At 32.7% G+C, this 25,237-nt stretch overlaps 2 protein-coding genes across 2 annotated transcripts; one reads left to right on the top strand and one right to left on the bottom strand.

The window, feature by feature from the left end:
• The first annotated feature begins 8,011 nt into the window (after positions 1 to 8,011).
• LOC144566275 (kelch repeat-containing protein At3g27220-like) lies at positions 8,012 to 12,011 on the top strand. Its single transcript, XM_078316260.1, has 7 exons — positions 8,012 to 8,372; positions 8,724 to 8,903; positions 9,496 to 9,725; positions 10,327 to 10,497; positions 10,886 to 10,991; positions 11,343 to 11,552; positions 11,699 to 12,011. Exons 1-7 carry the CDS (start codon positions 8,163 to 8,165, stop codon positions 11,861 to 11,863), a joined length of 1,272 nt encoding a protein of 423 aa, XP_078172386.1. The 5' UTR covers positions 8,012 to 8,162; the 3' UTR covers positions 11,864 to 12,011.
• A 10,575-nt stretch (positions 12,012 to 22,586) lies between these two features.
• LOC144566594 (agamous-like MADS-box protein AGL80) lies at positions 22,587 to 23,356 on the bottom strand. Its single transcript, XM_078316643.1, has one exon. It carries the CDS (start codon positions 23,323 to 23,325, stop codon positions 22,618 to 22,620), a length of 708 nt encoding a protein of 235 aa, XP_078172769.1. The 5' UTR covers positions 23,326 to 23,356; the 3' UTR covers positions 22,587 to 22,617.
• Positions 23,357 to 25,237: the final 1,881 nt, after the last annotated feature.

Genomic DNA, 25,237 nt, shown 5'->3' with positions numbered 1-25,237 from the left:
TCCAGCAACTCAAATGAGTTTTTAAATAACTGTTATTTTTAAAAAAAAATTAAGATCTCTAAAGTTTTTAACTCTCACATAATTGAAATTAATTTTAGAGTTTTTATTAAGCTATGTCAGCAACAAATTATAAATGAGACATAATTTGAGCCAATAATTTTAATTAAAAATTATTAGAAACTTTAATAATAACAGAGATGTAAATGCTCTTATAATCTAAAGAAATACTCTGGAAATTTAATATTTTTATTTAATATTATGTTTTCCTGTATTTCTTGAGTGCAATCCAATTCATTTTTATTCCTAAACAAAGAATCCAAATCCAAAGCTTACAATTTAAATTCCAATTTCACCCTTTAAATCCTAGCCGATATATACATATATATATTTGCACTAAGGCCTCTCTAACAAGTTTTATTTATCAACTCTTAGAAATTTTGCAAATTCAACCTTCTACTTTATATTTCTTTTACAAACAAGCCCATGATATTTTCAAATAAGTGTACCAATAACAAATGTAAATTGGTACCGATAGATACCAATATTCATATTTTATCAACCACCCTCAAACCACACATCAACTCTAAAATAATCTCAAATAACAAAGAAAATATTATAAATACCCCAGTTACAATCCATTTCAGCTATATACATACCAAAAGGTACAGCTAGCTAGGGTTTAAACTCAAAATTCAAACTTGATAATTTAATCCATTTCAGTTCGGCCAGCAAAAACAAGAAAAAATGATTCACACAATCAAATAAAACTATCATATAAGTTCCAATTTTATCCTCAAGCAAATCCTTTAACACACACAAGATTAACGGTTTCAATTCAATTACTACAAGATTAAACTTGCACTTAAATTTATTCAATCATATATTTTCCTAAACCCTAGATCAATTAATAGAGAACAAAATAGAGAGAATAAGCAAGGGAAATATCCAGTGTCAGCAGCGCAGAACATAATGAACAAAGAAAGGTGGGAACACCTATCCAATCAAATTTGTTCAAGTAGTCAGAGAGAGAGGCTTCTCTCTATTGCCTTACGAAGAAAAAAACAAAATAGAAAATTGGAAGAGTTCAGAGAGAGAGAGACGTAGAGGCAGTAAAAAGAGAGATATGAGAAGATAAGAATGGAAATATTAAGATTCCAAATTTTTGTAAATGAAGCTCAATTATAACTATTATTCTTTATTGAGAAATTTAGATATATCCCCATCATAACTTGCTTAATTAGATATTTCCCCATCCAAAGTTTGAAATTAGTTATTTCCCCATCTAAACATAGCTATTTTATTAATATACCCATTCTAAACAAATTTCACTGTAAAATTCATATTAATATTAATAAAATAAATATTTGACAATTTTACCCTTAAATAATTCTTTCTTCTTTCTTCCCTTCCTTTCAAGATGGCTATGCCCCACTCTCCCTCTCTCCAGGTGTGATATTCCTCTGTTTCAAGGGAGAAACAAATCATGCCTCCCTTAGAAGCTCCAAAAGCATAGCCCAACGTTATGTGTCTTTTTGCCATTAATTTCAAAAATCAAAATTCGACAAATAATTATTGTAAACACCAGTTTAATGATGCACAATTAATCATAAAGTACATGGTATACGGAAATAGTACATTTAAGCACAAATCATTGTATTGTATACAAAATAATAATATATAACTCATGCAAAAATGTTTGACATGCACCAAACATGAAAGGTCTTCACTCTCTGATGCCAGTTTGCTAGTAACAGTAGGGTCACGACCATGAAATTGTGGGGCTCAGCTGCCAGTCAGTGCACCGGGCCGTTCTTCATCATCCACTTGTACAATGGCAGGAAGAGGGCCTCCAAGCAAGTCTGAGTTATCGCGCGCGGAGAGATAGTTCGGGTCAGTGAAGTGAGCTAGTCCGGGCTGACCCATGAACCACCAGTTCCTTTATTATTCTCAAGAGAAGCAGTGACAGCGAGGCTCCTGTGGGGTTTAAAATAGGCAGTAAGGTGATATCAGGGGTGCAACGCGAGCAGGGAAAGGGGAAGGCAAGAGCATAGCCATGGGGAAGAGTGAAGCTTACAAAGAGGGAAGAAAGATGAAAGAATTATTTAAGGGTAAAATTGTCAAATATTTATTTTATTAATATTAATATGAATTTTACAGTGAAAAAAATTTAGAATGGGTATATTAATAAAATAGATATGTTTAGATGGGGAAATAACTAATTTTCAACTTTGGATGGGGAAATATCTAATTAAGCAAGTTATGATGGGGATATATCTAAATTTCTCTTCTTTATTAATATTTTAATTGCTATGTACCATTCAGTCAATGAAATTCTTATACATTGAAATTTTTTTACAATTTTTTATTTCGAATTATATAAATTTATGAATGTTCAAAACTTTAATTAATATTATACACATTTTGTTACAATCCCTTAATTTCCTCATGTCAGATTTCATGAAACTTTGTATATTTCAAAATTTCCCAATTATTTATTTGTTGCACTTAACATGAAATTAACTTTAATTATCTTGTTCATCTATTCATAAAATACAATTTGCTCGTTAAATGTTACATACTTTTTAAAAACACATTAATTTGTTTTGGTCCTCTAACATAAAAATTGTGATCAACATGCTTTTGAGTATAAAGTAATAGCTAAAATATTTGTGTCAATACTACTAACTCGCATTGCTAAGCAAAACAACTTCCTTTTTTTTTTTTTTAAACAATCATTATATTTTCTATGTATCAGTCTATTAGGCTGTGCTCCACAAACGCAACACAAAGAAGAAGGGGAATGAAGATCCCGAGCGCGGTTTCCCTCTCGTTGCAGTGAAATCAACACTCCGATTTAGGGGTTACAAATTTTGAAACTTTGTACAACGCCTTCCCCTTGCCACAGTAGCGTGTTCCTCTCCTTTCTTCTCCAGTTACCTTCTTCTAAAGCGGATGAGTAACGTGGACAGACCGTGTTTTTCTCCTCTTCCTTTTCGTTCCCGTTCATTTCCTTTAATGAAAGAATTTCTACCCCTCTCTGAAGCACAGCCTTAGTTTCACTGTGTTTTCAATTTCATAGAATAAAGTAGAAAATTATTTTAACCTATATTTACGTTTTTATAATTTTCTCAAAGACGCAATCATTAAAAAATAGCGGACCTGTAGCGAAAGGCAGGTCCAATATTTAGATTTTATTTATAGTTTACAAGTCATCACTCACTTAATTGATCTAACTATATTGAGTAGAACTAGGGTGTTTCTAAGTTCACCAATTTCCTTTGTGAACTCAACTCTAAAATCTATCGGATTGACTTATAAAAATAAATCCAAACCGTTGAAATCTTTTTACTTTACGAGTAATGCGTTTACATGCGAAAATTTTAAAATTTTAAATTAATATTGTATAGAGTCAAGTGGTCAAAAGACATCCAAAAAATAAATGTATTAAAATTAATTTAAAATTTTAAAATTTTGACCAACTCTATACACAATTAATTTAAAATTTAAAATTTTTTTGCATGTAGACGCATCACTCATAAGGTAGAAAAATTTTAACGGTTTGGATTCGTCTTTTAAAATCAATCTAATAGATTTTAGAGTTGAATACACGAAGGGCTTAATCAACTTAGAAATGGACACAAAGGGCTTAATTCAAACTCAAAATGTGTGTCCATTTGGTTCTAGTCGACTATATTATCTAAAAAAAATTATGTAATAGATTTTCTCGACTAGTGGGCAACTTTTTGAAAGGAGGTGGTAATTGAGAATAAGAATATATATTTGATAATACAAACAATGATATTTATATTGAGTTCATTTTTGAGAAAGAAAATGTGACGAAGTAATATGGATGAATAATAAATTACCTCCATTCTTACTTCAAGCAAATATTTGTTTTTAAAATTCATGTCGACTTAAAAAGAATAATGCACCTCATTCTACACGGTATCCGAAATTTTTATTTATACCCTTTCAAAAAATAATCAAATCACTTCCAAAATAGAAAAATTCTACATTTACTCGGACCGCTAAGTCAATCTGCGGCTCATTTATGAGAAATGTAGATTGGCTTAGAGGTTTCTCAAAAGTCTAAAAAATGTAGTGTAATATTGAATATATTTAAGTTTTGAGGAACCTCTAAATCAATCTGCGTTTTCTATAAATGAGCCGAAGATTGGTTTAACGGCCTGAACAAATGTGAAATTCCTCCATTTTGAAGATGTTTTAGTTTATTTTTATTTTTTTATGTTTTCTGTCATTAATAAAAATTTCGGTAGTCGGTGGGTATCGCACTGGATCTGAATTCCGTTGTAGTCTCTGTTACGAGTCACGAGTCAGGATTAAAGACTCTTTCACACGTGGTCACGTGCCTTGTGATAAATCACTTCCCAACATGAATTTTTTTATTCATAGTAATTATAAAATTTAGATTTATGGAAATAGAAAGAGTACCTCGTTTTCAACCAATATAATAAGATCATAGGCATGGAGAACGATCCAACTATTTATGGATAGAAGGCATTGATCAAGATCTATATTTATGGATCTTGATCAATACTTACGATCTATAAATAGTTGGATGAATATAGTATCACTATTACAAATTTCAATTGTTTAAAAAAAAAAAAATAGATCTTGATCAATGCCTCCGATTCATAAATAGTTGGATCGTTCTCATTGCCTACAATATTACTATATTAGTTAAAAATAAAGTACTGTTTCTATTTTCGTACATCTAAATTTTATAATTACTGTGAATAAAAAATTCTGTCCCAACATGCTTCGGAATCGGAGCTCCTGCTAAGCAGCTAAGCACTGAAACTAAAATTGTTAAATATTCCCGAGATAGATCTTCTGTAGATAAACTGTTTAAAGTTGCAAAGTGATTACAATTTTTTTTTGAGAAATTTAGATATATGTCCATCATAACTTCATCAATTAGATATTTACCCATAAAAATTTTAAATTTAGTTATTTCCCCATTCAAAATCATTCAAATTATTTATATCCCCATTTTGTGATTTAATCAATTAAAAACATTAATTTTCAGTGATTAAAAAATAAAATTACATTTTTACCCTAATCCCTTCCTTCTCTTTGCTAATTACCAATTTTCTTCCATTTTCATTATATTTCTTTGCTGACTAGTTGCATAAAATCAATCTGTCTTGTTATCCCGCTTGCTTGTCCACCTAACCTCTCTCTCATTGAGCCCTCTCTCTTCTCAGTTCCTTCTCAATCCAAATGGACACACATTCAGACGACGATTTCAGATTCAAGTTCTGATTCTAAAATCTTTAAATTGTTCTCTTTTCTGCTTAGATTCAATCTCTTAGCACAAGGGTCGGAGAGGTGCAATGGAGATTGATAGAGCAATAAGGGAGAGGGCTGATAGGCGTATCCAGACCAAGTACTAAACTGTGGGACAATTAAGACATAGAGAGCTGCAATGGATCTTATCACTTGATAGCCCTTTTGAAGTTATATCATCTCTTGTTATGCTTTATATTATATATTTTCACGGAAACTTTGTATTATATATTTATGCATCAATTCATTCATTTGGGTTTTTGATTATTCATTTACTGGTCTTTTCCCCAATGAGCTTTAATACATAATATTCTAATTATACGCAATATGTCTTTTTATAATTATCAATGGTTTAAATAGCGTTTATCGTGAAATAGCGTACGGGTTAAAAAAATCGCGCTATGCTCAAATAGCGGCGCTATAGCGCGGAATAGCGCGCTATAGCGGCGCTATTTGGGCATAGCGCCATAGCTTTTTTGGTCAGAAAACGCTATAGCGGCGCTATAGCGCGCTATTTAAAACACTGATAATTATTGATCCACAAGAAAAAAATAATGTTTCTTTAATTTGCTTGTAAATTAATAATTTTGAAAAGTCTAGAGGAGACATTCAGCCATGCTCCACGAAGAAAATGTAAGGAGAGAGGATCGGAAAGAGAATGGAAGGATAGAGGAGATGAAATTTTCTCCTTTTCCTTCTTGTTAATTTATATAACAAGCAAAATTAATTTTTACCCTCCTTTGCCATCTTTTTTTTTTCATCGTGACATCTTATGAAGCATAACTTTAGGATTCTGAAATCAGCCAACCAAAAATTGACAAAAAAAAATGTGATAGGAACTGAGAAGAGAAGGCGCTCAAGGAGAGAGAGGTCAGGTAGACAAACAAGTGGGGCACCAAGAGAGAGTGATTTTAAGGAACCAGTCAGCAAAGAAATGAAAATGAAAATGAAAGAAGAATGGTAATTAGCAAAGAGAAGGAAGGGATAAGGATAAAAATGTAATTTTTTTTAATCACTAGTAATTAATGTTTTTAATTGATTAAATCATAAAATGGGGATATAAATAAATTGAATGATTTTGAATGGGGAAATAATTAAATTTAAAGTTTTGATAGGTAAATATCTAATTGATAAAGTTATGATGGACATATATCTAAATTTCTCTTTTTCTTTTGAAGGAGAATCCCGTAGGCATTTCATATTAATAAAAGATATACATATTACACGGGCCTAAGCGGTTGGCCCAAAAAAACAGTACATTTAAATCTAGACAGACAGACGAAAATAAAAGGTCTAAATTAAAGAGAAATTTGGATATATACCCATCACAACTTCTTTAATTAGATATTTACCCATTCAAAATTAAAAAGTAGATATTTATCCATCTAAACATAACCTATTTATTAATATACCCATTTTCAACTTTTTCCACTAAAAAATATATCTAAATATTAATAAAACACTTAAAGACAATTTTACCCTTAACAGATTCTTTCCTAAACTTTCCGTGTGATTGGTTTTGCGTGACTTTTCTTTTTTTTTTTAGTAAAATAAGGGTCAAGCCCCTATTGAATTCATTGATACCTGTTACAAAAGTCTTGTAACTAAATAAAATACAAAGCGTTCCAGCTCAAAAGATTTGAGCTGTGTTTTTTTTTTTTTTGTAAAGTTAAATAAGTGAAATGTAAAATCTGGAAAACAAAAGTTTAAATTGCTAGAAAACCTAAAGTTATCAGAAATAAAATGAAAATATTGCCAAAGCAATCTATAGTTACGAGTATTGATCTTTTAGAAAGTAGCTTGCCTCTCCTTAGTGTTGACCCTGTCAGGAAGGGTGGTACCGGGTCAATGTACCAGGTACCATACCAGTATGTGTTTCTTCCTCTTGTACTATCCTGTTAACTGTATGCTGATCCGTCCCAACTCCGTGCGATGCACCCTGCGCCTTTTGTTCATAAAATTTCTAGTGCCAAGTCACTTCCTCCATCAGGTCTGCTACTGTTTTGCACGAATCCGATAAGCTTCTGGCACAGCATGACCTTTCTTCTTCTCCAAGATTTTGCGTGACCATTTTCAATTGTTCTTTTCAGATCTACCAATTAAATAGTTCTTTTTCTTGGTTAGGAGCTCTAGGGGGAGAGGGAGAGCAGGGGAAGGGGAGAGGGCTGGCATGGGGTGAAGAAATGTCACGCATGAAATTAGAAAAGAAAAGAATATAGGAAAGTAATGATAGGGGTAAAATGGTCTCTAAAATATTTTATTAATATTAATTTATATTTTTTAGTGAAAAAGTGAAAGATGGGTATATTAATAAATAAAGTATGTTTGGATGGGAAAATATCTAATTTTCAATTTTAGATGGGTAAATATCTAATTAAAGAAGTTGTGATGGGTATATATCCAAATTTCTCTAAATTAAATACTGAAAGACAAATCGAGTTCGCTTCTCACTTTCGCAAATACTGAACTTATGGGGACCTCTCTGTAACATCTTCTCTTCTCTTCTGAGTTCTGACAGCACCTTGTTTTGTACCAGTAAATGTTGGGAAGCCTCCGTCCCGCCTCTCTGAGTCCCTTTTTGTTCCAGAACCCAAAATTAGGCGAGAAAGAAGTCTGAATTGAGCCTATTCTCAACCTCCAGGTGCGCAACTTGGCATTGAATAGGTGTGCCTTCCTCCGTTCTTCCTGATTGTCAAGCTCAATTGTCTGTGATTAAGCCCCCATTAGATTCTCCATCTTTCAAAGTACCAACTAGCACCGCGCCACCGACCCATCTGACGGTAATAGCTATACGCAGTTGGAGATGGCATCAACAATTCGAGAAAACGCCTCTCCCCATATGACTTGAGGAAATGGCCATGGCGAGATTCACGCCTCCCAAATCTGGGTCGAGAAAGTCCTGTCTGGTTCTGTCGTGCATTGTGGTTCTCGGTCTGGTTCTGATCTTGGATTTGCGTTTCGCCCCTTCTTCCTCCTCCTCTCTTATTCGGTCGAACACTTTGGATGCATACCTCCGTACCAGTGGTACCGCCAATGCCCCTCCTGTGGTCAAGAAACCGAAGGTTGGTTTTTCAGATCGGGGATTATTTCACTTGGTACTTCTCCTAAAATTAGGTCACTGAGTAATGATCTGAGGAGCATAGAAATTAACTTTACAGAGGCGAATTAAGATAATGGTTACTCGAGACGTAAAATTCAGGGCTATAAAAGCTACTACTGAATTATTTTGCTGATCTGAATTAGGTTGCTTTTAAGGAGTTGTGACTTTCAAATTTACTGGTTAATCAACCTTATAATATTAAAAAAAGACTTGGTTAGTAGCTCTTACTGCAACAAGCATTAAACTAGTATATCAAATTATTAACAGAACGGCTGAGAAGGATCCTTTTTTATTAGTTGTTTGTCCTCTGTAGTCAAAGAAGGATGACAAAAATGCAAACTTGAAGGGGCCAAATGCAACTTTTGCTGACATACCAGCCCCACAATTAGAATGGGAGGAGATGGCTCCAGCACCAGTTGCACGTCTAGACGGGGCTGCCATTCAAATAAAAAATCTCTTATATGTATTTGCTGGATATGGCACCATTGACTATGTAAGCAAGAAATTCATTTTTCATTTCAATAAGTTACACTAATTATTCGTGAAGTATCACAGAACCTCGATTTTGGATCTTAGAGCTCCAAAGTTCTCTAACTTTTTTAATGTGAACTGATCTGGTCAGCATTATCATCTCACATTAAAAATGGAAAAAAAAATATGCCAGTCTCTGCTGATGTGCAGTGCCTTATTTTGGGAAAAAGAATTGTCTCTTTTGACATCAGCACCAATAAGAAATCGACCCTTTTGACTTCAGCACCAATAAATATTTCATCCATTTTACTGACAAAGTGATAATCTGAAGTTGTAACTGAAATGACAGACCTTAATGTAATTTTTGTACAGATGAATAAGAAATGTCTGATTATCTTGCCACTTTTATATTGTTGTTGTAATTCTGTATACAACTGTAATACTTCAATGTTGGTATCCTAAACTCTCACACAAAGCATCAGATCTAGACAATGGTAGATACTTTAGAAGCTTGAAAAATCACTTACGAGTTTGACAATTTTCAGTCAACTTGTTGGATTGCCCGAGAAAAACTGTAATCTTTTCCTATGTGACTCCATCACTGGTATTTCTAGGTGCACTCACATGTTGATGTATATAATTTCTCTGACAATTCATGGGGAGAGAGGTTTGACATGCCAAAGGAAATGGCACACTCACACTTGGGCATGGTTACTGATGGGAGGTACATCTATGTAGTCACTGGACAGTATGGCCCACAGTGCAGGGGGCCTACTGCCCGTAATTTCGTTTTGGATACTGTGACTAAGGAATGGCGAGACCTGCCTTCTCTACCAGCTCCTAGGTAAATGCTTTAGTTGAATTCCATTTTTTTTTCTGTCTGACTCTTTTTTTTTTTTGGTGATTTATTTTGTTGATTTGTTTGTATATTTATTTATTTTGTTTTTGGAAGTCTTGAAGTTTCAGAAAAGCTGTAGAAAATGTCATGTATACTCTAGGTTGGAAATATGAAAACACCCCTATGGTATTTTTTGTATTTGTATGCTTACAGAGATATTTTGTTGTTCGCAAGGATATGATTTCAAATTTGCACTACAAATATACTCTCTATGATTTTGCACTTGGAATATTGAAAGTAATAAGTGTTATTGCAAAGGTGAACTCCTAAACCCGGACTAGACAACCTATTCTCCAATGGTGAAAGGTCTCTGCCCACAACTCAAAAACAGCAAATGAGAAGTTCTTTTTTTCATAAAAAAACTCATATAGCCATTTCGTTTTTTCTATTAACAGGACTCGGAAAGGTAGATAAAAAATAATTACATGTCTCTATATCCGCTTCCATATGTGGAATATGGTTATGTCATTACTCTCCATTTCCATAATTAAAAACCAGTATTTATTACTTCAGGGGTCATAAAGGGCATTTCCTTTGTATGACATAGGTATGCACCGGCCACACAGCTATGGAGGGGTCGACTGCACGTGATGGGTGGGAGCAAGGAGGATAGGCATGAAATAGGGTTTGACCACTGGAGTCTTTCTGTAAAAGACGGAAAAGCCCTCGAGACCAAGTGGAGAATTGAGATACCCATACCTCGTGGTGGACCCCACAGGTTTCTAACTTACTTTCAGGTTTACAAATTTTAGTTGTATTATTAGCGGTAATACGTGTGTGCCTGCAAATCTCAATATCATATGTGAATCATTGGTAATATAACCCATGCCTTCAATAAATCTTATTTTTCAATTTGTTAAAAAATTATATGATTTTACTTGCCCCTCACTTGCTTGGAGATGAAAAAAAAAAGGTAGCTTGTGCATCATGAAGAAAATAAAAGGGGAGAATTTGGAGGGTGTTCTCTTGTTTTGAAGAGGGAATGCATGATGCTTCCCTTTCCATGGGGACAGATATCATATTTGAGATTTTGCTGGGGTATTTTGAGAAGTTGTGCCTTCATTTAAACATAAACATAAAGATGTGTTTTCTTTTTATACCAATAGGGCTTGTGTTGTTGCTAACGATAAGCTGTTGGCAATTGGAGGACAAGAAGGAGATTTTATGGCTAAACCTGGTTCACCCATTTTCAAGTGTGTTAGAAGACCTGAGGTATAAAGCTTTAATAAGCTAACATTTTTTTTTAATTGAATCCTTTAGATGACTGTATTTGCAGAAAGCACCTATTATTTCTTAACTTGCAGCAGATCTACTCATAATTCAGTGTTTTAGCAAATGATTCCTAATCAACTATTGCAGCTTCAGTTGATACTTACTGATACTGAATCTGATTTCTGCATCATTCCTGCAGAAAAAGCTCAATTTTTCACCAAATAAACCCCCCCAAAAAAAAACACTTCAGACCCTAGTCAGATGCAATATCAAAATTTGATACAATTATTTGTTGAATTAAACTGACCATCTGCTATCGGATTTGATGATTGCATATGGGGGTTTCTTCAGGTGGTGTATAGCAATGTATACATGCTAGAAGATGGTGCAGACCGTTGGAAGGAGCTTGCTTCTATGCCAAAGCCAGATTCTCACATAGAATTTGCATGGGTTAATGTTAATAATTCTATAATTATTGTTGGTGGAACTACAGAGAAACATCCTGTCACCAAAAAGATGGTCTTGGTTGGTGAAATATTTCGATTTGATCTGAATAAACTGGTAAGCATTTTACCAATTTTTCTTTTTATTGGATGTGAAATATTTCAGTTTGTTCATTTCTAGTATAATTTGTAAGTACAATTCTTTTTTCCTCACAAACAACACAACATACACACAAGCTCCATGACATAGTTTTAACTGTGTAGGAATGGTCGGTAATTGGGCGGTTGCCATTTCGAATCAAGACTACATTAGTAGGGTTTTGGGATGGCTGGCTCTATTTCACATCCGGTCAAAGGGACAAGGGACCTCACGACCCTTCACCAAAAAAGGTTGTCGGGAGTATGTGGAGAACAAAGTTACATTTGTGAAGTTTCTATTATGATAGCATTTTTGTAGGAGCAAAATTAAGTTTTTAATCGAAGAGGTGAATGTCTGAGCTAGTGCTTGAAATTTTTCCCCGGTATTTGGTTTGTAGTGAAATTTAGAATATGTGATTTAAATGATTCATTAGCTGTGTAATTGCTGTCTCCCTTATTCAAATGTATATTGCGTCTTGTTAAATTATGTATATATAGTATTCGTGTATATGCATGCATTACAAAATGTCAAGATATTTTGAACATCCCGTAGAAAATTGGCAAATATCATAACGGAAATCATAATTCATTAATACACATACAGGATAGAAAGTGACAAGGGAGATTTTGGTATTGTTTGAGGGTACTGTTAACAACTACACTGCATGAAATTAAATGCAGTGTTGCTTCACAGCACTTTTATATATAAAACAAAAACTAAAGTTGGGATCGGTACAACTCACACCGACCTAAATTTGACATCTCAATACTAGATCCCTCTGACACTATTTTCATAACCGCAGAAAAATACAAAATAATAAAAAAAAAATCTGAGTTATGATCAGTAATATTTATACCGATCTAAAATTTGAGATTTTTTAGGATCGGTAGGTACAATTGCTACCTATCTTTCTGTTTCTCTCTAGTTTTATATTAATTTCTACAGAAAAAAAATTTCCATTATAATGCGCCATAAATTTTTCAGTACAAATTTGATATTACATTTAGGAACTTGAGACTAGGTCTGTAATTCTTAATGTAAATTTAGTTGGTTGTCCGTTTTGCAATAATCTAGTAATTCAGGTAGTCGGGTCGAATTTAAGCTTGTCATACTAACCCGACTCTATTTATATCATTCCCCTCACTCATGTTCCCCCATTTATTCTCGTACTCTATCTCAATATTAACTTCCTTAACCGTCATTTATCCCTCCATTAATTCCGTTAATAATTTCCATTTATTCTCGCATTAAATTATACTGTCCTTTAATAACAATCCCCGCATTAATTATACTGTCATCTAATAACATTCCCCGCATTAGTTATATTGTCATTTAATAACAATCTCCACTAATAAATGTTTATCTGTTTATTGATTTTCAAGAAAGTATTTGTCATTGTTTCTGACAAGTATTTATTATAATGTTTGAGAAGTATTTATCATTGTCTCTGACATGATGATACTTTGATTTGATTAAACATTACTACTTATTGACAAGTTTAAGAATAAAGTTCAAGAAAATATTTATCATTGTTTCTGACAAGTATTTATCATTGTCTCTGACATGATGATACATTGATTTGATTAAACATTACTTATTGACAAGTCTAAGAACAAAGTTCAAAAAAATATTTATCATTGTTTTAACAAGTATTTATCATTGTCACTGACATGATGATACATTGATTTGATTAAACATTACTTATTGACAAGTTCAAGAACAAAGTGCTTATTTTTGTATCGTCAAGTATTTATTCATGTAATATATAACATTCATCTAATCTATTTAAGTCATAGATGTTTTACTGAAAGTTGCAATTATGTCTGAGAAATATTTATTCATGTAGCATAAAGTATTTATCCATGTAACATAAAGTATTTATCATTGATGTTTTACTGAAAGTTGCAATTATGTCTAAGAAGTATTTATCCATATAACATAAAATATTTATATATGTAACATAAAGTATTTATCATTATGTCTGAGAAATATTTATTATTGGGTGAGGTGATTGTTTATTTAATGGTCCTCAGTTGTGCTGGGAGGATACAAAAAAAAATTGTGCAGGGATAACTGTCAAGTATTTATGAGGGGATTGTTTATTTAATGATCCCCAGTTGTGCGGGGATGATTCAAAAAAAAGAAAATTTTGTGCGGGGATAACTGATGGATTGAATTATTCTTTCATAAATAGAGATCATTGCATAGGGATTAATACTTGCAAATTCAACATAAATACTTTGATGCTTCAAGTTAAACACTGACAGTTTACTAACAGCTTATTAATGATTAAGCGGTCCTCCCATGATTGTTTTGGAAGTTTTTGCGGGTTTTTTTACGGGGATAAAAGTGCGGGGATTGTTATCAGGATCTTTAAAAAACTGTGCATTCTACAATTAAGGTATGATGTAACTCTAAAATAATATATATTTTTTTGTACTTTTTAAATAAATTATCATGTGACTAATTGTATTGCTTATCATTATAAACGTTTTTAACATTTAAAAAAAATGCATACAATTTGTTAATTGTAAATTAACTTTATAAAATTATCTCTTTTTAAATATATAACATAATATAAATAATTTTTTCTCAGTGCGACTTAAAAGAAAAAGTTTCCTAAAAAAGAACCATCTCTAATCGCCTAAATTAAACAAATTTGATCAATCCGGTTTTTAAAAATTAAATTGGTAAGCCACACAAGCTTAAATTCGATCCGACTACCTGAATTACTAGATTATTGCAAAACGGACAACCAGCTAAATTTACATTAAGAATTACAGACCTAGTCTCAAGTTCCTAAATGTAATATAAAATTTGTACTGAAAAATTTATGGCGTATTATAATGGAAAATTTTTTTCTGTAGAAATTAATATAAAACTAGAGAGAGAAACAGAAAGATCGATAGCAATTCTACCGATCCTAAAAATCTTAAATTTTAAATCGGTATAAAAATTACCGATTATAACTCAGATTTTTTTTTAAATTATTTTGTAGTTTTCTGCGGTTATGAAAATAGTGTCAGAGGGATCTGGTATTGAGATGTCAAATTTAGATCGGTACGAGTTGTACCGATCCCAACTTTAGTTTTTTTTTGTATATATATATAAAAGTGCTGGGAAGCAACACCACATTTCTCTAATTGTATCTCTGTTTTGGGCCGACCCTGATGGCATCTTCGTAAATTATATTTACTATTAGTTTTTTTTTAAGAGAAATTTAGATATATACTCATCGTAACTTCTTCAATTAGATATTTTCTCATCAAAACTTCAAAATTAGTTATTTCCCCTCTAAACTCACTTAATTTATTAATATCCCCATGTTTCAAAATTTTCACTAAAAAGTATAAATTAATAATGACTAATAGTTCAATTGACAATTTTGCCCCCCCCCTCCAAGGTCTTTCCTGCACGGCTGCACCTCAGTTCTTCCTTGCACCTCATCTTTCACCTTCCGTCCAATTCTACCTTCTCTCTTCTTCCTCTCACAATTGTATATCATGGAGGAAGATTCAACCAATATCGATCTATTCTCTTTATTGATTATCAGTTCTAATAATAATTCTAGTCCTAATGAGAATGACAATGTTTTGAGCAACGAAGGCGTAACAATCAGTGAGAAGTTGAAGTTGGTGATAAAAATTAATTTAAGCTAATATGTAAAAGTTTCCTCATGAAGCCCGTCGGTCAGGATAAATTTCTATTTGTTACTTCTAGTTAATTAATTAAGCTAGTATATAAAGTTTCCTCAAAATGAAGCCCGGCCGCTGGTCATTCCTGGGCAATATTATTGGCTTGTACTGGTAGAAGATTCTCTGTGTGGCTTAAACCTAAACTACTTCTAGTTCAAACTCTTCTCATTATTCTTATCCCCAGTTCTAGAATCGTAGGAATATAGTCAGGCACATGGAGTGCCTTTCACAAGGTAAGAGATCTTAAACGCCAATGGAATTAATTTACTTGGAATACTATACTTAATTAGTTTAATGTAATACCTTGAAACCAACCATTTTCAATCTCATAGAAAGGGCCAAAGGGGAGATGAAGATAAGGTCGACATTGTGCAGCGGGTCCAGCTGCTTTGCTCATATGTAAAGTCAAGGAAATTACATGTTTTTAAGTCTACCCAGATGTGTTGACAACTCATGTCTTGCATGGTAGATTTTTGGCTTATGTTGTGGTAGGAGCAGTTCGTCTGGTTTAAACTTCTATTGCACTTGGGAGACATGCATGAAAAAAGAAACGAAAATAAAACGAATTGAAATTAAATTGCTAATTAAAATGAGATTCTTTCTTGGATTGATGAATTAGATTATAACACACATATTTATTTTCCAGCTAAAATGAGCAGAAAAATAAAAATGAACTATTCGAGTGGAGGGCCAGGAGAGAGTTTACGAGCTAGCTAATATCTGCTGGTTACTAAATATTCAGGAAGAAGTCCACTCTGAAATCAATAGTAAAAATCCACTCATAGAGAGATTGAATCTTGCACACACGCTAATTGAAATCAGTACTCAGTATGAGAGTAAAGCAGGTTCAAGGTATAGAGTTCTAGATTTCACTAAATTATGGTAGGACCGTAGGAGTCGACGTGAACAAATCCAAAACATGTGTAACTGCCATTGAAACACAGATTTAAATGTAAGGGCATACTTGTCCTTTTAAATTTTTATTTCTATTAATCAGCATTTTCAATTGATTTAATCAAAAAATGGGGATATTGATAAATTAAGTGAGTTAAGATGGACAAATAACTAATTTTGAAGTTTTGATGGAGAAATATCTAATTGAAGAAGTTATGATGGGTATATATATCTAAATTTCTCTTTTTTTTAATGTCTAATTCTTTTACTATACTTGCAGTTCAATCACCGCTGTATTTTTTATCGAGGTGGTACAAAACATTCGTGTTGTAGCGGACGAAGTTTAAAAAAAAAATAGTTAGGATCGGTAATATTTCAATCTCAAGCTTATTTTACCAATCTTACATATACGTTATCCTTAATTTTGAATTAATGTTTTTGCTATCAAGTGTCTTGTGCCTTCATGACCACATCCATAATGTTATATTACAGTGTATTAATTCATCATTGATATGTAATTACTAGTCTTTCACTTGTCATGAACCTGCACAGATACTCAAGAGAAAAACTGTAAAATGTAATTATGTATGTTTTGCAAATATATTCAAATAGATAAGTCGAGAGCTCCCAAAAGCCAATAGACATTGCCATCAATTTCATCCACAATGATTTAGCTGGCAAATTAACCATGTACAATTGTTAGTATAAACCCCTTTTTCTACACCTGTTTGTTTTTCCGAAAAACACACATTGCAACAATGTTATCCTGCATCGGAGCTGTTGATGTGGTCACCTAGTGATTGTGCTTTCTTGTTCAACCGAAAGCTGAAATTTACGAGTGAAGATGTGACGATAATAGTGTGTCTTCCTTCTTTAGGATCGACTGTATCATGAAAGAGATTGACATACACCGACTCTGCTTTTCGTTTCAGGCATTTCACAAATAAAACTACTATCAGTTTTTCGCAACTTGAGAGTGCAATTCTTAAAGCAATTAATGATAATTGCCCGACAGAAGATGTTTTATTGTTTTGATTATGTATATTTTCACAAGTATAAAATCGAAATTTTTGATTAAAGACTGAGATTGAAATATGCTTTTGATGAGTGGCTGAGATCTACTCAATGGAGAATTCAGATCTTGTCTGGGTGAATAGGTGCTTGAATTATAGTACTAATTAATTGATTTACTATAATATCTCAGTTGTAAAATTGTAGAATTTATATTAAATATGTTTTATCTAATAAGCAATATATTAAAAGTAATAAACAATTTTACATGGACTATACATTTTTCACACAAAATTAATTTAACAACTAGAAGACATATATAATAGTTTTTCACATACAATTCATTTTTATTCATGACTTAAAGTATACATCGATTCTAAAGTCATACCAAAATTATGAGAAGAATCTGAAAGTGGAACAACAATGTGAAAAATTATAAACAAGACTAGTAGTATGCACAGCGGTCCGTGCTATGAATTCATATTTTCATTTGAAAGTTCACACAGTCCATCATAACCGTTTAATGATTCAACAGTCTCAACATCAAAATGTATATGAAAAATAAATTTTATATTTTCTTAAAAAAAATCACTATTTTTACTAGATAAATAGAAAATCACTTTATATAAAGATTGTAGACCATTCATAGAAATTAAGATCATGTTGAACGGTTCAGATCGATTATTGTAAACTTTAAAAATGAAGATATAAAAATTTATAGGACAAATGATCACCATATATAGTTCTCTCAGTCAAATATTAAAAAGGAATAAACATGAAGTAGTCAGTTTTCATTCTTAAATTTTATATTTTATGTAAAATGTTATTTGCAAATTACAACCTAAATTATCACACAACGATATGTTATAACGCATCAGATCGAAGTTGATAAAGTAGATTTGTTTTCTTGATAGTTTCTGTGCGTATCACTATTTAGTTTGTCTTTTTCAGTCATAGCATTATGTTTCATGTAAATTGTCTGAAGGTTCTGATCTCAATTCTCGTCTAAAGTTACATTATGTAGATATTTAAATATTCAATTTTTACTATAAAAAAAAAAAAAAAAAAATCTCGACGAAGGTAATTTTTTTTTCACATATTGAAGCAGTGGCAACATGCAACGAAATGCCAAATAGGGACTTGACAAGAACCATGAAATATCCCATCTTTTTAACAAAGCTAAATTTATTATTCTGGCTTATAACTTTCTTTATTAATCTGGCTTACAACTTTCGAGGTGAAACCAACATAAAGGTGAGGCTATATTACGAAATTTTAATTAATAGCAAAAAAAAAAAAAAAAAAACAGAACAGCCTCACTTATGAGAAATTCAAGTTTTATCTAGGCTGCAGAGTCAATCTGCAGACTCAAATACTGAGATCTGTACAGATAATATGCTGTCTCAGACTGAGTTCTGCAGATTAATCTGCAGCCCCAGTTTTATTTTTATTTATTTTTTGGAATTTGCGTCAACCAAAGTTTGATTATAAAATTTTGGGCTTTTTTAAAAAGAGAATTCGTGTCCTTCAAAGTTTAAGCCTAAAGATTTTTTTTTGTTTTTTATTAATAAATATTTATTAAAAAAAAAAGAGTTAAGGAAAATTGTCTGTGTAGACTCTATTAATTGAAGTTGTGAATTAGCTCTGCAACTTGGGTATTTATAAAATTCTCCCAAAATAGAGTATTTTGATTTATTTTTTTATGCTATTAATAAAAATTTCGGGAGTATAATTAACCATAATTTTTTATACAAACAAAAATAGCCACGGGGATTATGTGCCTCAGAAATATCGTTCCCTTCATAATGCCTCCAAATGTTGAAATTTGGAGAACAAACTATGTAAATTATAAAAAACAGATAATACGAAACATCTATGCGTTAATTTTTTTTTTAACTCCCAAGTTTTCTTATAATAAAGTGAAAGTTCACAATTTTATATTGTCGTTAACATACTATAAATTTTAGATATTAAAATTTCGTTTAAATATTAAATTTTAGACAACAAATTTTACATAATTTTGGAGGCGTAATGAGTAAATCGATTTTGAAAGCATCTAATCCATAAATCAGGCCATTCTTAGACATTGGATAGATTCAAAGCTCGTTGAGACGGAATCCGTATTCTCTGCATTAACTTTATTTCTGAACCGTACTATCAGAATTCAGATCAATCTGATCCACACCTATAATGACACGGGGCCCTTTAATATTAGTGCAGATTTAGATCGAATGGTTCACATCTTAACTCAAATTTTGAGTGATAATTTATGAACATATTGATTCATATAAATAAAACTTAAAGTGATAATCTTTATGTATATATTGTGAAAATAATATAAATTACATCTATTTGTTTTATTTTGACATATATATTTTAAAATCTTTGTTATTAGAAAATTTAAAAAAGTGTAGACAAAATCTTTGTTATTAGAAAATTTAAAAAAGTGTAGACATGATGGAATCATAAACAATAAAAAATAAGGCATTTGAATCCTTTTATGTAAAATATATGTTGGCATTTAAACCTAACAAATTAAGGTACAGTTTTTTTTATTGAGATATTGCGTTATTTAACTTGTGATGTAATTAAATCAGGAAGGATTAAAATGTATTATTCTTAAATGTTACATTTCGTCGACTTGTGAAAATTCTTAACCCAATATAACCAAGTTTATGACGCATGTTTTTATGTATGGTATATATGGTGCCTCCTTTTTTTTATTTTGATAGAAACCGTAGGTGTATTTCATTGAACAATTAAGAGTTACATTGTGCTGTTAAAACAAACAGAAATTAAGAATCTATAACTGAACTTGCCGAATTAAAGACATCTCTACTTCTAATTTCCTAACCAGTTCCATGCCATTCCTGTTGTTGGTGCAATAATTTTACGATTTCTTCTATTTTTTTGAAAGATATGTAAGTTCAAGTCAAATGGAATTACATTATGGAGTGCTTGGACTGAAGAAATCATGAAGATCTTTATCAAGAATACAAATTGTAAAATCAGATACTTTGTAAAGTAAGTTTGAGGCTGTTTTAACAGAGGTAAAACGTTGTAACGTTTTGAACTTGTCAGAAACGCTGAAGTAACAGCTTGATCAAACTCAGAAATACCCTAAAACGTTATAACGTTTTAGGATTGTCAGAACTGATGAAGCACAGCTGTACAGAAACAACTTAAAACATTGTAACGTTTTTACAAAACGTTGTAACGATTTAGAAATTGTCAAAGACGTTAAGTACAGCTGTATCAAAGCTAAAATTCAAATTATAAACGTTGTAACGTTTTCACAAAATGTTGTAACGTTTTAATTAAATCTGAGTTTTAAACAATTCCTGTTTTTTTATCAAGATTTTACAGAGCAAAACGTTATGTAACGTTTTATAAACGTTGTAAAGTTTTGGATCGTTTAAGCTGAGCTGTCAGACAATTTGAAAACCTAAAAATTGCAAAGGAAAAATGTTGTAACGTTTTAGCTCAATTAGCTCATTTTTGAGCTGACTCTATAAATAGGGGATTGGGCTTTCTTTCCAAAATACTTCAGCTGTCCCTAATTGCAAAAGAGGCGATTTTCTAGGAGCTTTAGTTCCACCATTGTTGATTGAGCTTAAAACTTCAATATCTCTCAAACAACTTCAAACTCACTTCACCAATCTTGATTTAGATTAGGTTAGAGTGATATATTGAGTGTTTCTCTTGTTTATCTAGACTTTGAGACTTCGTTCTCACCTCGAGTAGGTCTTTATTTTGCCGAACTCCGTTAACATTCCGCGTGTCAAATTTCTCTAAACTCATCTATTTACTTTCAATCACATTTATTTTCATTTTTTGAGCAAATTTAGAGGTGCACTTAGCGTAACAATTCCTTCCTATTGAGCTTAGCTGCGTTGTTCTTGCCTCATTTGCTACACAGTGAGGTTGTGTCATCCTTTCCTTCCCTGCATGGTACAATATGATTCTATGCTGGACTGATTTCCATACCGTTATGCTGCTTATGCATTCCTCTACTGTAGTCCCTGCTTGCCAGGATGGCAAGGACTAGTGTCAAGGCTTTTACAACCTCGACCAGAGTTTTGCAATCCGAGAAAATCGCCCAATGGTGTGTGCTGTCACCACTCTCTATGTGGTTCAAGGCCTGCAGTAGGGCACACGCCTCCGCATGAAACGGGTCATTAGTAACCATAAACGTGTGCATTGCATCTACTCAGGGGCGGACCCAGGATTTTCGCTAGGGAGGGGCAAAAAATTATCGAATCGGATTTAAACCCATTAACTAATTGGGTACTCGATAAAAAAAAATAATGTCTTGACTTATTTTTTCAACACCTTGACTTATAATTTATGATTCTATAACTTATAATTAATATTATCAATCATAATTCAAAAAATTTATTTTGATTTTAACACTAAATTTAACCCGAATTACAACTCAAACACTCAAAAGGGGGCAAAAAAAAATTCAGGGAGAGGCAGAGTCGATCGATACCAATAAATCACCACTAAAACTCGAAATTCAGAGAGACCCCCTGTGCTACAGTAGATCCGCCCCTGCATCCACTAGTTTCCCATACTCATCGAAGCACACAACCCGGCCCTGTGCCAGTTTTCTTAGATACCTCCCCTGAGGCATCGACCAGCACTATTTGTGTTCCTGCATGGATTTGAATTGGGGATACCTCCATTTGCATTGGTGCCCGCTGTCGAAGTGAGTATACTGGAGGATCCAGCATGCGTGCCTCTTTGAGGATGCCTTGTGGTGATGTTTTCTTTCCTGTGAAGACCTCACTGTTCCTGGCCTTCCATAGCTCCCAAAATAGGTTGCAAATGGATATTATTTGGTCTTCATCTAGCACTTGTGTTGTCATCATCAAGGTTCTGGTAAAATCTAGTACCTCCTTATATGTGCCCAACACCATGCCATAGGGTTTTTGCAACAAGCCCCTTGTATAAAGTCATAATTGTAACTCCAGACAGAGAAACTATGGTGCAAAGTATCTTTGCTATTCCTCTTGCAGTACCATTTTTTAGTTGGTAAAAAACAAATTGCTTGTATAAGTAACTTAGATACATGTTATGTCTTATGTTCTGATATCCATATACCAGTTTTTACCAGAACGGAATAATACTAGATTTCATGGAAGGAAGCAACGGTATGAGAAGCACCACAGTTAAAGGGGAACCCAAAACCCAACAGGAATTTCACAAATTAAATGAGAAGCCAATCATAATAAACAACAACAGTAGTAAATTAGTAATTAATCTAGTTTGAGGATTGTACCACAAACAAAATAAAAATAATTTCAGAACAGCCTTTATTTTGGGCTAAACAGTTATAATTAGTTTCCTTTTAATTTCACCAAATTACAAGCAGTTAAAAAAAAAATAGAATTTAGGTAAGCACTAAGCAGTTAAAAATTAGAAATGCATGCAAAGAAAATCTAAGAGGAGAGAAGAGCAGTAATCTCATCATCACACCCATAAATTGAATTAGAACTAAAGAACTTCTCTATCTCATCTTCCACCGGTTGCCCCACCATCATAGGTGTCACGTAATCACTAGTGGGCCCAAACACACGTGCACCCGCATCCTGGCCCCCTTCCTCCAAAGCCAAGTCAGCAGTTAACGGGGCCCACATGTCAAGAGCTGTGCGGTGAAGCACTGGCGCCGAGGCCAGGTCCCTCATTCTCCTGTTGATTTCACCAAGACGTCTCTCTACCATAACCGCCAGACTGGATACCCTCTCAAATGATGCCACATCCGCAATGCAGGATTGGCCAGAAAGCACCTCCTGCAACAGAATTGCGTTCTCAAGCTCGCAATTCTCGCTCTGCACTTTCCTCAACTGCAGTTGCAGCTTCTCCATTTGCTGGTAAAGATAGCCAACTCTGTCGACCATCTTTTTGCTCTTGTCGGCCTCCGGCATGGCATTGAACTTGGAGAGGATCTGCATTGTGTTCTCTCTTGGGGGCCACATGTCAGGATTTGGGTCATGAGGCCCTTCAGAGACAATCGCACAAACGTTGACACGGCAGAGAGTAGATAGCTCCATCGCCTTCTTAAAAAGAGAAGCCTTTCTCTTCTTAAATGTCGTACGACGCGCTGAGGTAGTAGCAATTGGCTCCATGACGGTCTTCTTCCTCACCATTGTTCTATTCTCTTGTACTCTCTTTTCTGGTTCTCTGTTCTGGCTTCGGAATTCTTTTGTTTTCTGGAAAACAGAGTAAATGAGAGCTGGAACAGGAGGAATTAGGAATATATGGAGAGGGGAGCAGAGTTACTTGGCGAAGAAGATTTATATCTTCTGAAAATCTTTTTTAAGGACTGAGATGTAAATATAAGAAAAATGAAGACTCAGAATTAAACTTTATTACTCAGGGTAGATCGCAAGTTGATTCTCTGTATCAGAATATAGCTGCAAAAAAAGGGAAATAAGACCTAATCAAGATCTACTAAATTATAATCAAGTTTCTTGCCTTTCTTGATGAAAAAGAAAGAGAAAAAGAAAAATAATACAAACTGTTAATAAATCAGCGATCTTTTTGGATACATTTAATCAATATCAATTCAGCTTGCACCTGGACCTGGAAACTTCTGACGGAACGGACAGTTCAATTCAAATTTTGCCTATTTTGTTAGATTTCCTTCTTTTCCTTAGAAAAATGATGTGCAAATTACCGTGCATGTGTGTCTTGCAAAAGAAAGAGAGGTACTCAAATATTAATTACAAAGAACATGATATTATTCGGACCCATCACCTATGTTTAATGATAACACGCAAGCAAATTTCTTGTTTTCTTTGAAGCATAAATAAATTATTATTATTATTGAATAAATATTGGAGATCAAGTCAAGATTTTTCATCCGGTTTTAAACCTGTCACTTCACAGTTCCCACAAAGTATTGCTTTTGCCACTAGTTCTTAGAAGTAAATTAAATATTGAACTGAATGAACTCGTATTTAATTTCGCGGACATTAAAATTGGCACGAAGTTATTGCCATGATCCAACCCGGGATCCGTATCATCCCAGGTACATTAAAATTTCGCGGACATTAAAACTTACATGCTCCGTTTTTTGTTGTAAAAAACATGCTCCGTCTTTTAGTAATCAAAATTATAATATTAATGAAATATTTGTCATGTAGAGGTACATTTTGCTAATTATACATTAGCAGAAAAACCTTGAATTATTTGCAATACACAGATTTAGGGCATGTTCGGTAGCATGGGAATTTCGTGGGAATAGGATTTTTTAATATGGGAATTTCGTGGGAATAGGTTTTTTTAATATGGGAATGAAAATTTTAATTTGTCAAAATCAAAGTTATTTAAACCCATAGAAAATTCGTGAATATAGGTGTTTGGCAAATGCATGGAGAAATTTGTTAGGATATTTATTTGTTTTTCTTTTTATAGAAGATGTAATATTGATATTAAACTATATTAAGTGTATTAATACTAATCACTGATTATGATCAATATAATTGTATATCAGATTCTAAAAAAAGTTTAAATGAGTGAATTGACTATACAATGCATGAGAAATACGTTGAATTGACTTAACAATCTACGTCAGGCACGGAATGAAAAAAGAGATGAAATTGCTAGGCTTATGTGGGATGATTATGTTAGATGTCAGAAAATAAAAACTTAACTTAAAATTAGCTTAATCTATTAAAATTAAGTGTTGCTAGTTTAATTATGCTTGTTTAATAATTTCTTGTATTACTAAATTGTGCTTGTTTAATTAATTTTAGCCTTTGTATTATTAAATTGTGTTTATTTAATCGAGTATTTGATTGTACAAGTTAATTTTAATTTAATTAATTCAACAACATTGATGAGTATAACTCCTCTTTTAATTAATTAATTAATTAATTAATTAATTAATAAACAAGTTAATTAACTATATCTCTTAATTAATGGACCGATAAATGCTAGAACTTGAGACATGCCATAAAAAAAATCTTGAGACAGAGTAGCAGGAGTATATGAAACATATAAGGTTCAACCAAGTTTAATTAAACTTTGAACGCGGTCAATAATTCACAATTCAAT

The sequence above is a fragment of the Carex rostrata genome, chromosome 15, assembly GCF_964058835.1.
Source record: "Carex rostrata chromosome 15, lpCarRost1.2, whole genome shotgun sequence".
Lineage (NCBI taxonomy): Eukaryota > Viridiplantae > Streptophyta > Magnoliopsida > Poales > Cyperaceae > Carex > Carex rostrata.
Note: the sequence above shows the minus strand (reverse complement) of the source record. Positions and strands in the feature narration are given on the sequence as shown.

Bases quoted from the DNA above. Each gene is read 5' to 3' on its own strand.
- LOC144566594 (XM_078316643.1), bottom strand. From the start codon at position 23,325: ATGGTGAGGAAGAAGACCGTCATGGAGCCAATTGCTACTACCTCAGCG.
- LOC144566275 (XM_078316260.1), top strand. From the start codon at position 8,163: ATGGCCATGGCGAGATTCACGCCTCCCAAATCTGGGTCGAGAAAGTCC. The intron at 8,373-8,723 runs GTTGGTTTTTCA...TGTCCTCTGTAG, and splicing joins CTGTGGTCAAGAAACCGAAG to TCAAAGAAGGATGACAAAAA. The intron at 9,726-10,326 runs GTAAATGCTTTA...TGTATGACATAG, and splicing joins CCTTCTCTACCAGCTCCTAG to GTATGCACCGGCCACACAGC.